At 31.5% G+C, this 13,274-nt stretch overlaps 1 protein-coding gene across 1 annotated transcript in view; it reads left to right on the plus strand.

The window, feature by feature from the left end:
* The window catches only part of LOC149078804 (poly(A)-specific ribonuclease PNLDC1-like), a 60,695-nt gene that overhangs the window by 2,784 nt on the left and 44,637 nt on the right, over nt 1–13,274 (plus strand). The window contains exons 2-14 of the mRNA XM_089240926.1: nt 95–146; nt 1,224–1,297; nt 4,747–4,783; nt 7,767–7,842; nt 8,092–8,139; nt 8,736–8,830; nt 9,384–9,478; nt 9,644–9,720; nt 10,667–10,740; nt 10,837–10,897; nt 11,474–11,543; nt 12,296–12,381; nt 12,637–12,701. Coding sequence (XP_089097052.1) covers nt 95–146; nt 1,224–1,297; nt 4,747–4,783; nt 7,767–7,842; nt 8,092–8,139; nt 8,736–8,830; nt 9,384–9,478; nt 9,644–9,720; nt 10,667–10,740; nt 10,837–10,897; nt 11,474–11,543; nt 12,296–12,381; nt 12,637–12,701 — 910 coding nt within the window. The remainder of the gene's footprint in view (nt 1–94; nt 147–1,223; nt 1,298–4,746; nt 4,784–7,766; nt 7,843–8,091; nt 8,140–8,735; nt 8,831–9,383; nt 9,479–9,643; nt 9,721–10,666; nt 10,741–10,836; nt 10,898–11,473; nt 11,544–12,295; nt 12,382–12,636; nt 12,702–13,274) is intronic.

Raw genomic sequence — 13,274 nt, forward strand, 5'->3', positions numbered from 1 at the left:
TTATACTGAAGCTAGATATCTCGCATAATTGGATTTGATATTGTATGAGAACTTGACTTACGATTCCTTTCTCTTATTTATTTAATTTTTATAGCTCTTGATACCGAATTTACAGGCCTTGAATTCACACAAGATAGCAAACCAAGGTACGTTCATTGCATTCTATTAGCCCAAAATCTTAGTATCAAGAAAATCTCTTATAGCTGAGATGAATGCAGTTTCTCAGCCACCTCGTTGGGCATTCCCAAAGTGTGGGTTGTGTCCCCCGGGGGTCACATTAATGAACTAGGGGGTTCTCGAGACAATCTCAAAAATGAAAACATCAGAATAAGAAATTTATTTTTCACAACTTAAGTACAAACATATCAAAACTAAAAAAATTCCCAACTCAGCTGATCAGCTACTTACCATGCATATATGTGTGTATCATAATGTAATTTTATCAAATTATACAGCCACAATAGATCAAGTTAATATTTATACAAGGAATTTAGAAAGAATCAACTGATTCTAAAATATTTTCAAAAACACAGAATAAAGATTAATCTGTGAATGTCTACGGCAAATTTCTACTTTTAGAATATGAACAATTAATAACACTAGTGTGTCCTTTATGTAGATCTTTTGGTGAAGAAGTAATGTCATTGAAAACATTCGAAAAGTTAAAAAATAAGAGGGAAGGGAGGGATTAAAATTAATGCTGGAGATTATAATTCCTGTAGTTGAAAAATAATTTTGGATAATAAAGCAAGGGTGACTGTGCCAAAACTATGAAAATATTATGAACATTCAAGTAATATAACATATCAACTACAATTATTCTTTTTACAAAAGGAACCAGAAAATATTCTTTTACTGGGTCAGAATTGACCTTCGGACGCTAGGGGGGGGGGGTCCGTGGATCATTAATAGGCACCTCAGGGGATCAGCAGTGCATTGACCTCCAATACAGGGGGTCAGCAACATCAAAAAGGTTGGAGAAACACTGATCTAACACTGAGAAACTCCAAATGAGATAGTTTTGAATTATTTTTTCATAAATGTCTTTTTCTTTCTTACACATAAAAAATTCCTTCACATATCAAAACTTCCTTTACATATTTTCAAATATGCACAACATTTTTGTTTAGAAGCAAAGTTTATGATTGTACGATGAAATAATACATAAGATATGCATATTAATATGCTCTTTAGCCCATAGCCTAATTATTATTATTTTTCAGTTTGTTTGATTCACTTGAAGATCGTTATAAGAAGTTGAAAGACTCTGCTTCAAATTTTGTGATTTGCCAATTAGGTATTCTGATTCTTCGTTATGTTAAAATTACTCCCATTTTTAAAATTTTTCAATTTCTTTTTTTCATTATTTACTATTCTGCATTTAAATTTTATTTATGCATGTAAAACACAGAGTTTAGTTTTTAACTTAAAAAATTATTAAAAGAAATTACTTTTACTTGGTAATATCTGCAATATCTGTCACCACATCATTAAATTGACCATCAAATCTTTAAAATTATAATTTTCTTTATTACTCATAATTTCTTATGAAATCAGTATTATCTCGTTTATAACACTGTTTCTCAACCTTTTTTTAGCCCATGAACCTTCTTTGACCATATTTTCTTCTCGTTGCTTCCCTTTTTTAGGCCCTACCCTCATCCAAGAGCAAGACCCTTTCTACTCAGTGAACTGAATTTAATCAAAATTAAATTTATTAATACAAAAAATGTATAAATAAGATCAATTTCTGGAACCCTGGGCTAGGAAGGAATCCAGAAGGTGAGTCATCATCCCTCCCAAGAGCCAAAGTATTAGAAAAAATATTCGCTTGTAAAATATGGGACAATCCAATGAACCAACACAATAAATCAAACCCAACTCATCGCCCTAGGTCTACGCCTACCCTAGGCAGAAGTTCAGTGAGCTTCCTTTTTAGGGGGTTTTATGCATAGCCAATTTGACATCGTAGGTGTCTGGGCAAAGTGATGTTCTGAGACCCCCCATACTTGGCTGGAAGTAACAGCTTAAAAATTTGCGTACTTACATTTGAAAGTTGTAGTATGTCCACATAGGCCCATGGTTTAAGATGACCATTTTTGAATGGACAACTCTGCTTGGTTCTGAAGTAGTCATATTTTTTTCACACTACATTTAACTTTAATATTTATTTCTTGGTAGCTCTCTGTGGTCTACTTCACTGCTTGTCGTGGCTCCCCTTTCATCTGATTTTGACCCGTGTGATCTCTCTTCCCTTAGAATATCTCGACTGCAAGGGAAGCCATATGACCCCAGGTTGAGAACCACTGGTTTATACCATGTTCAAGAGACTGTCAAAACATTGTATAAATGCAACTCCCCCAACATGCTCAAAAATTTAATGTTTTCATTTCCCTTTTTGAATTTTTTTTTAATTAATCCAGATATACAAAATACCTGAGAAATAATCATGGAAGTGAATTTTTAAAAATATGGCTTTTATATTGAATTTGTAAAAAACAAAAGTCATGAGTAGATAACGTTGCATTAACTTGAATTTTGAGAATTCTGATAATATTCTTTTGAAGATAAAAGAAGAAAGCATGATTTTAAATTTCTTTTCAAGATTTTCTGCCATTAGAGGGTTTTATTTATAGATTTATTTATTTTTATTTATGTTAGTCCTTTGTACAACTGTATTCAAAGATGACTGAATACTTCTATTTCTTTTGCAAGTTCCTTTTCATTTATTCTGAATTATTGTTGAAGTTGCAAGAAATTTTCATTTTACATTCCAGAGAAGGGACTTGTTTTGTTTTCTTGCCATTATTCTTTTGTGACAAGAATATTCCTCATAGGCGGAGATAGACTTGGAAGTCTGGGAGGGGGGCAAGGTCATTATTGCTGGGGGGGGGGGCGGCACGATGATGATGATGATGATGATGTCAGCTCATATATACATATATACATTAGATCAGTCGACTCCACTTGTGACGCTGGGGGGGGGGGCCCTTATCTCCGCCCATGATATTCCTAGAAGATAAATTCAGTGAAATGTTTATCCACCTACAAAAATGCAGTCGAGTACACTTATAACGTATCCCGGATATAACATAAATCGTAGATATAACGTACGGTTTGTAATCCTCTATTTTTGTCCCATTCACTTCTTTATATTTTTACCTCTATTATTACATTCCCCACTTAAAACATAAACTGTAGATATAACATCAAAAATGCTCTCTTATCCTAAAAATAATTTGAATATAACATACTGCCAGCAAAAACCTGGAAAAATAAAGCCAATAAGTGACTTATTTTTCACAGAAAGTCATGGGAATTTTTATAATAATGAAAAATTCAGTGTCGCAATGATTACATTAATAATGGAGTGATAATGCTGTTGACACTACAGCTGAAAAGCACCACCTGCTGACAACAAATATAACTATCCTAATAGTAAAATTATGCATTATTTAAAAAAAATTATGCTCAAAATATTAAATGTTTACTCTTTTCTGTTAGTTTGAATCATTTGGTAGATGTCAGTGATAAACGATAATTTTTATAGGCCAAAGCAGAAACCCATACTATTTTGGCATTAAATCTCTACCCATTGAAATTCTGTAAAAGCATGTTGATCTAGTACAATTGGAATTCAAGAATATTAGTTGTTTTTTAATTTATTGTATAAATGCTAACAACTTCGAATGTAAACCATTAGCATACACTCAAATAATACCAATGGAGTAAGTGAAATTAAGAAGAAATGTATGTATGCTCTATATATACTGTATGTATACAATTCTAATAAATTTTGAAAATTCCTCATTTGATATCAATCAAAAACTATATTCATGCTATATTAAGTTTTATTGCATGCTGCATAAGTTTATTTTGTCCCGGGCAATCTCAATAATGCACTTTATGCATATTTACAACACTGCTATATAAAGTAATTTTGAGACCTTGCTGATAACATACACATTAGTTTTAACTACGGTTTAGATTTTATAACCTAAAGAAGAAATGCTGTTGCTGATAGGTTAAAAAACCTGAAATTCAGGTTCAAGGCCTATCAGCATCAAAGCAGAACATAAATGTCATATAAATGTAAAAGTGATAAAAACAATATTTTTTTACATGATGCATCTAGTTGTTTTTTTTTAATTCTAAAATTTAATATATATATATGTATATATATATATATATACATATATATGCAGTCCAATCCCATTATAAAGAACTCCAAGAGACAGGAAAAATCACTTCGTTAAAACGAGACTTTGTTACAAAGGAATTCTGGGATTATGCATTGTTCTTAAGTAAATAGAGGTTTAGAAAAATTTTCATTAAAACGAGATTTCTGCTGTAACAGTATTTGTTAAAAGGGATTCTATTCTATTTATATATACACATACATATATTGATGCAACACGTAAAACTGTTTTTATATTTTACTCCTCTGTTGCCATATTTTTTTAATATATATATCCAGTACTATGTATTCAGTGTTATCCATTCAATATTTTGTTTTACATACTAATATTTTTACTAGATTTACTAGAATGGGTCATTTTTTTACTTGACTCCTTAGTACATTTTTTTTATACATTTTTCTTCTATTTTTGTACTTGTATAATGATAGTAACAATAAATTTGATGTGATTCTTGCATTAAAAAAAACAAGTCTGCTGTATGTGGTGTAGTGGCTGTCCCCCCCCCCCCTCCTCCTTCCATTAAGGTTTTTCTTCTTTCTTTTTACAGGTTTAACTATTTTCACAAAGAAAAAAAATGAAAATGTGTGAGTTATATTTTTCTTAAAATATATATACATAGTTATTTATTAATTATTCAAATACAAATATACAAATACAACGCCACGACAGGCCAAATGCCCAACGAGGTGGCTGAGAAAAAGATGCCCATAAAAATATTGGTGTCATATCAATGCACATAAAGAATACTTATGGTTGTCTTAATCTAAGTATGGATAGCTTCTCAATTTACCCCAACATGTTTATTGTATTTCTTTTTAAACGTGTCAATTGTGTTGCAATTTACTACCTTCGGGGGTAAGCTATTCCATTTATTAACAACCTATAAGAGAAAAATTCCCTGCGACACCATAACCTTGCATTGTCCCTCACCAATCGATACTGGTGTCCCCTTGTAAAAGCAGTCGATTGACAGTGTACTAAAAGTTCATGGTCCATCCCATTGAAAATTTTGAACACTTCGATCATACCTCCTCGACACCTGCGTTCATCCAATGTAAACATATTCAAAAAATGAAGTCTCTCTTCATAACTCAAGCCCTGTGTGCCAATAAGGACACGCGTAGATCTTCTCTGCACCCCTTCAACCAAGTCTATGTCCCTCTGTAGGTATGGTCTCCAAAACCTTACAGCATACTCCAGTCCAGGATGAACTAAGCCTCGAAAAAGCGGAAGAATGACTTTAGGAGAACGCGAAGAGACCTTTTTGAAAATGAGACCAAGCATTCTATTCGCTTTTTTGACCACCGCTGAACAATGTTCAGAATACCCAAGTCGTTCGTCAATGAGAATTCCCAAATCGGTGACCCTAGTTGCATCCGGGATAGTGACACCATTCAACTCGTAAGAGAACCGTGGGTTGTTCGAACCAAAATGAGCGACCATGCACTTAACAATGCTAAACGTCATGCTCCATTCATTTGCCCATGCTGCAATCCTGTTTAAGTTGGTCTGGAGCAACTCCCTATCGCTTTCATTCCCGATTACCCCCATCAGCTCCACATCATCTGCGAATTTGATAGTAATCCCATCGATACCCTGATCGAGTTTATCGATAAAAAGTGAAAAAAGTATGGGGTCAAGGACACTTCCTTGAGTCACTCCACTTGTGATGCCTGTCCAACCAGAGAATTCCCCGTTCACCATAACTCATTGTGACCTATCTCTTAACCACGATTCTATCCAATTCAGCAAGTTGCCTCCAATTCCAATCTCGTGTAAACGCTTCAAGAGCTTACCATGTTGGACCCGATCGAATGCCTTCTGGAAATGAAGGTAAACAACATCTACATTTTTGCTCTTACCCAAAGCCTTAGTCACGTGATCACAGAAGCAAAGGAGGTTAGTTACACATGACTTTCCCTTCCTGAACCCATGCTGATTATCCGACAATACATTATTCTCGTCTATTTACTTCACAAACTGCCTTTTGATGATAATTTCCAAAATTTTTGAGATGGAGCTCGTCAAACTCACTGGACGATAATTTGACACTGCTTCTCTACTACCCTTCTTAAATATCGGAACAACATTAGCAAGTTTCCAATCTCTTGGGACGATACCCTCAGCAACACTACTCCTGTATATTTGTGCAACTGGCCCCAACAATTCATTAGCACATTCCCTGGGGTAGATATCATCTGGTCCTGGTGCTTTGCTTGTACAAATACGCTTTTTTTCGAACAAAGGGTATGACGTCGTGCAAAACAGAGGACAGCTTCGTACTAAATTCTTCCCACTGATTTACCACCTCTACTGATTCCAACCGGTCTTTGAAAACTTCCACTAACCTTCCTCTCAAAACATCAAAGTTAGTTCTTCGAAAACAAGGAACCAGTCTTTTGTTATCAACCTTACCCAAGAAAAAATTACAGTGAAATCTGACTGTACATTGATCACTGGAAGAAAACTCTTCCCCCGCCGAAACATGTTCAAGAAGATCCTCTGAACTAGTAAGAACTAAATCTAAAATAGCAGTATCCCTAGTGGCTTCTGATATATACTGATGCAAAAATTTTCGAGCACCAACTTAAGAAAGTCTCTTTCATACTGATCTCTAGATGAAAGGTTCTTCCAATCAATACCTGGGTAATTGAAATCCCTTGGTATGAGAACCCTCTTACGCTTACACATATAAAAAATTTCATCATGCAATTTGGCAATTTAGTTTTGATCCCTATTCGGTGGATTGTAACAAACCCGAACTATAAGTTTATGACGTCTTTTGTTCTCCAGCTCAACCCATATAGTTTCAATATCACTTCTCTGCACGCTACACTCTCTAGCCTTCAAACATGATTTCACGAATATCAACACTCCACCCCCCCCCCCCCTTTCCTATCAGATCTATTTCTCAAAAAAGTATAGTATCCTGAGATGTGTAAGAAGATTCATCCCCATTGTTTGCCCAAGATTCTATAATGGCTATAAGATCCTGGCCCTCCACAACTATCTTAGTTTCTAAAAAATCTTTCTCATTTCCCAAGCTCCTGGCATTTATTAGCACACATTTATTCAGCTACTGCTGGGCTTGATAAATCGCAGGTTTGTGTATCAATTAAAAAATTAGCATTGGGGCCTAAAATTCTCTATGTATGGTGACTAGAGTCTGAGGATAAAGCAAAATTTTCAGAATTTGTGGGTTTCTATCAACATGGCAAAAGGTCACCAAAGCTCTGAAAAAAATTAACTTGGCCCTTTGTCTCAGAACAAAGTATTCCTGGAACATTTTGGCCTGTGCCTAATTTTTTTTTTCGATTTGTCAAGCCCTGACAGATGTGTATTTGTACCTGTATGGTCTACATGTATGAGTGTTTGTATCAGTAGTATTAGCATAAACACGTAGATCCTGTGTGAAATTATTGAAGTGGTTTTGACTAAAATGCAATTATAATATTTAAGATTTGAACTTGTCACTCAAATTTAGGGATGTAGAAACAAAAAAAAAATGTTTATTAAGAGAAATCAAAATTTCAAATAGTCAAAAATGATCATTTTTTATATTCCTAGATTCTCGGCAGAAGCATTTGTATTCTTTCTTCGACCCCATCAGTGCGGATCTGTGGATAGACGTTTTTCTTTTCAGGTAAGTTTGGTTTTGTGTGGAGTATTAATAATACCAGCTGAGAGTTTTCAAGTAAATTTCAGCAATATTTCTTGCTTATTCATATAATGCTGATTTTGATTTGATAAATTGCTGATTCACACAGTTTTTTTTGTTTTTTTTTTTGTAATATTTCTTATTGATTATCATGCAAATGTTACTGAAAAATTACTTACATTTGTGTTATTGATATGAAAATTATGTCTTTTGGATTTGTTTTGAATTTTGCAGGCCTCAAGCCTTGACTTCTTGAATGCCTATGACTTTGATTTTAACAAAGTAAGTCCCTATATAACATCTTCTAATATGTAATTTTTATTTAAAATTTCTCTCAATGCAGTTAAACTTTTTCCAAATTCATTTTTTTTCCTTTAGGAAGTCCCCATGTAATAAAATTATAGAAAGTCAATTTTTCTTGTAAAATTATCTAAAATAACTCTAAATGCACCAAATGATCCTGAACCCTGTAGACACATGGAGTTAAAATTGGAAACCCAGCATCATGTAACATAACATATGCAACTGTCAATTTTTAACGGTCACTTTACAGTAAAACTAGTCCAGGAAATTTCTGAAAATTCATACAAGGTGAAACATGCTACCATTTATTTATATTGTGCCAATAATGTATAAACCTTGAAAATAATATGTAGTACGTCTTAAATATTACTGTCTATCTTGATATTTTTTAGAATATTTCTATTTACATGTTTATTCCTTTTTACTTGGGTGTAAAAATTTATGCCGTGGTTATTGTTTTTTCCTTTTTCCAATTATATTTTTGGTATGGATTTATTATTCAATATTATTGATATATAGCGAAATGTATGCTTACTTTTATGAATTTAATTATTACTCTTTCTTTTTACTTTCAGTTTATTAATGAAGGTTTACCTTATTTAAATGAGGTAGAGATTTCACAAGTGAAAAAAGAATTAGCAGATGGAACCTTTTATCTACCACATTTAAGGTTTGTAAAAATAAAATACTAGTTACTTGAATAATTTTGAATTTTTTTCTCAGATTTCAAAACTTTTTTAATTGGATAAAAAGTAAAAAATTGTCAACCAATTATTAAAATTTTTGAAAAATAAAATTTCCTCAGATCATAAATTTGAATCTGAGAATTGTTTTTTTCCATCATTCCATTGATTTTATACTTTCTCATAATAGGGTATTTAGCAATTAAATACATATTTTTCCATGTTTATATTTTTGTGCTTATTGATTATATGCTTAAGATTTGTTTGTTGTTTTTAAGTTCAACGCATTAATTGCAAAAGTACTTTTTAGAAGCTGTGAAGTTTTCAGAAGACAGTATCAATGCAATATTTGCAGCTGTTATTTTAATCTGATACATGTATAAAGTATCATTTTGATCATTTTTAATGATAATAATTGGCTTGTAAAATAGTCAAACCAAGAGAAAATATAGTTGTCACATGCACTTTATTTATTCTTGGTAACTTAAGTAGATAATCTCTAAAAATCCCAGTTATGGATCTTATTTCAATGCTTTGCAGAAATGTTGGTGAAAACACACGAAGGAGTGATGAAATATCGGAGTGGCTGAATAAGGCTGAAATAAATGATGAAATGACTTTTCCGTTAGAGACAGGTAATAATTTAGTTGTGCATAAACAGCATTCATGTTCACTGATAATGTGAGGGAAACAAATCGTTCTAAAACAACATTGATTTTGAAAGAATCATATTTGTATATTTATCTGTCATTCAAAAATTTGGATATTTAATTCATTTTTCTATGTTCACAATTTTTCAGTTGGTCACCAGTATTTTCAATCATATGCTATCAGGCTAAAATTCCCTTCTGCATGGACATATGTACAAGATAATAAGGCAGGTAATTCATTTGCCATAGCTTAGAAATGATGTTGCCACTGTAGATATAAAAATGATGGGGGGGGGGGAGGAATAGGCAGACTGTAGTAAAAATGTGAAAATAAATTGTGATTCATATTCCTGAAGTCTGAAGATTCGAAAAATTAGTTTTAAAGAAACATAAAAAATTAAGTATACAATATATGTGGCATTAAAATAATTTTTTTATGAAATTTAAAGGAAGTTGCAAGTGAAATCCATATGTATAAATAATTTTATAAAATATTTAAGTTTATAGTTGAATAAATTTAAAAATAAGCTTTGTTGTTTATGTAATTTTTGCTTTTCACCCATTGATAACATTATTGATTTATTTTGCTTCAAAAAATTATAAATTTTCTTCAATAATTTTTTATTGAAAAATTAAAAATATTTTTTGATTTTTTTGTTTATACTCTTAAGAGGGAGAAACCCTCCATCGAAACTTTAAAACAATTGGTTTGCCAAATAATGTTTTCAATAATTAGAGTAGTGATCTCAGTGTTAAGCAATGAATGTGCACTAGATGATTTTGAGATATTAGTGTTCTATATGCTGTGCATCTTTCATTTTTCTATGCAGCTCTTCGAGCAATCACCAAAAAATAATTTATTTGCATGGATTAACTTCTGTACATATTGAGATGACGATAAATATAATAATATTAGTATTCTTCATTCATGGCAGAAGATGAGCTCCTTTACAAAGGTTTTCTTTCTTTTGAGATGCTGTTCCAGTAATAAGCTCGTATTGAGGATTTATGGATCTGTGTGTGTGTGTGCATTGTAATAGGAGATTACAGATGATACATTCATTTGTTATTATGTGAAAAGAAATTTTATTTAAAGCTGAATTCAGAAATTTTATTTGTTTTTTCCTTTGATAATTACTGGCAGTTGAAAAATTGAATTTTTTTCTTTGCTAGCTCATAATCAAGAAAGTTTCTTTGGAAACCAGAGAGAGGCTTTTGATGGAATTCCGCAAAGAAGAAGAAGAAAGGTTGCATTATCTTTAAAAAATGTTTATCTTTTTAAATGTTATGATTTTTTTTTTCAATTCTGCATTAATTTGTAACCTTTTTTTTTTCTGTTTCAGTCTCTTGGATTTTTATATTGGTTTCAGTCGTGTGTTTAAAACACTAAAGGAGTCAAAGAAGGTTAGCTTATCAATGTGTCAGAATTGTATTAAAAAATGCATGTTTAATTTTGCGTCAGTGAAAATAAATTCATAATTTTTTTTTTATTACTTTGAAGTAAACAATTAAGTATCATTAATTTGATAGGATACAGTCGAAATCAAGCCGAATATGGTATTTTCAACATAATCACATCTAATTTAGGTTTTATTTTCTCAATTTAAACATTTTTATTTTCAATCCATCAACATTTTTATTTTCAATCCATCAACATTTTTATTTTCAATCCATAAATATTTTAATTTTTTTAATGCGATTTAAGAATTTTTTTTTAGTTTTGTGAATTTTGTTTTTGGTATTTGGGTAACTGTTTCAAGTTATAATTAATTAAATTTCATGATAATAGTAATCTGGAACCTTTCAATCTTGAATATTTGATCACATTAATTGAATACATGCATTAATTGAAAATAATTAATTTAAAAAAACATTCTAACGAGTTCTAATGCTTATGCTTGAGCTACTCATTTTTGCAGATTACATTTTAAGATCTTTTACTATGACGTTATGTTGTGCAACACATTTTTTCTTTTACAGGTTATTATTGGGCACAATTTGCTCATGGATCTTTTTTTGATTTACCGTAGCTTCTACAAGTATCTTCCAGGTAAAAATAGTTTTTAGTTTTACTCTAATTCTATTTTACACCTGATTTTTATTTATATTATTTATTCAAAATTATTATCATAAATTTCCTTCATCGTCCTTCTTTTGAAGCAGACAAATTGCTTTCTTATTAAAGTACTAAAAACATGAAAAAAGTACTGATTTTTCATTCCTATGGGAGCATACTTCACCTGTTCTTTGACCTGAAATAACTTGAAAAAGAAGAGGCCACATCTATGCAACTTGGATAATGATATAAGAAAATTATGATTACACACATGAGCTGTAACAAACAGCAGCACACAAAATAATTGGTTCAGGGTTATAAAAATTTAATTCATAGGCCCAATGAAAAAATATGTGAATTAGTAAAATTTTTATGCCTCTCTTTATTATACAGAAAGAAATTTACCCGCAGCATTTTAAATTAAAATTAACAGAGATGTAACAAATAATCATTGATGTTTTATTCCAATGTGTGTTTAACCAAAGAAATGTAGGTCTAAACAGGGAAGTATGGAAAAAAAAATTCAATTTATTGTAATTTTCAGTTATAAAAATAAAAGAATAAAGTAGACTGTGTTGTAAGAGGGACTTGAATGCATATATATCTTTTATTTGTTATGGTAAATTAAAGCATATGTGTGTGCATGAAAATATTTAAAATGTTGCTGAACAAAATTTTGGAATCATGTTTTATGATAAAGTGTGGGAGTAATATTGATAAGAAATAAGTTCTCATACTTTTCACAGATTCATTTTCTGAATTCAAGAAAAGTTTATTAGAGATATTTCCATCTATATATGACACAAAGCATATGTGGTTGAATGTGCGAAAGGTAAATTAGCCAATACATTTGTCCTTTGAATCTAGTTATTGTGAAAGACTAACAAAATCACATTCTCAATATCTTATAATTATATTATATTTGATGTATTGTTAAATTATTGTTGATAATGTTCAGCTTTTGAATACATAAAGATTTTTGATATAGTCTCACTCCCAAATAAATTAATAAAACTTTTTTATTCAAGTTTTTAATGCATACTGGTTCAAGAACTTTATTTATTGGTATTGTTTCTCATTTTTATAGTTTTATAATGTTGGTAGAATCAACCGAAAGAGTGCACTGTATGAGCTGTTTGCTATGCTTCGAAAGTAATCTTGATTTACTTTATTAATATTTTATTCTGTAGAATAACCCTAGTTTTTCTTTTTTAAATACCTTCAAATGACAAGTTTTACCATAAACAGTAAAACCTGTCTATCAGGGGTAGCTCAAGCTTAGCTGCCACCTGGGTGCAAAGCTTCATGTGCTGCCTCAGGGTCTAAAGATGACTCTGGTTGGAGATTGACAGAGCTCCAGCCCAGAGGACCTCAAGATAAACCAGATTTTTTTTATTTTCATGTAGAACAAAGCCGATCACTGAGCAAAATTTACATAACCATACAGCCTGCTTTTTAAAAAAGCTGTCATAGTCTTAAAGCAGCTTTCCCACTTTTTGGTTCAGAATATTTTTCCAGCCCAATTGTACCAAATAATTTAATCCTCAAAACAATACTTATTGGTTAGTGAGGGTGATTTTTTATTAAGAAATTAATTTCAAAGTTGTTTCTGGTTCTCCAGGGACAGAACAAATGAGAAGCCAAACCCTTTTTTGTCTTTATTTGACCCGTTCTGGATAAAGCACTAGGTGAGGGCGCCAAAAAAGCATACTTGCCCCTTGTGTA

This window comes from Pholcus phalangioides, unplaced genomic scaffold (genome assembly GCF_987345545.1).
Source record: "Pholcus phalangioides strain wild (caught in Gottingen) unplaced genomic scaffold, Ppha-v1.0 ptg000013l_1, whole genome shotgun sequence".
Lineage (NCBI taxonomy): Eukaryota > Metazoa > Arthropoda > Arachnida > Araneae > Pholcidae > Pholcus > Pholcus phalangioides.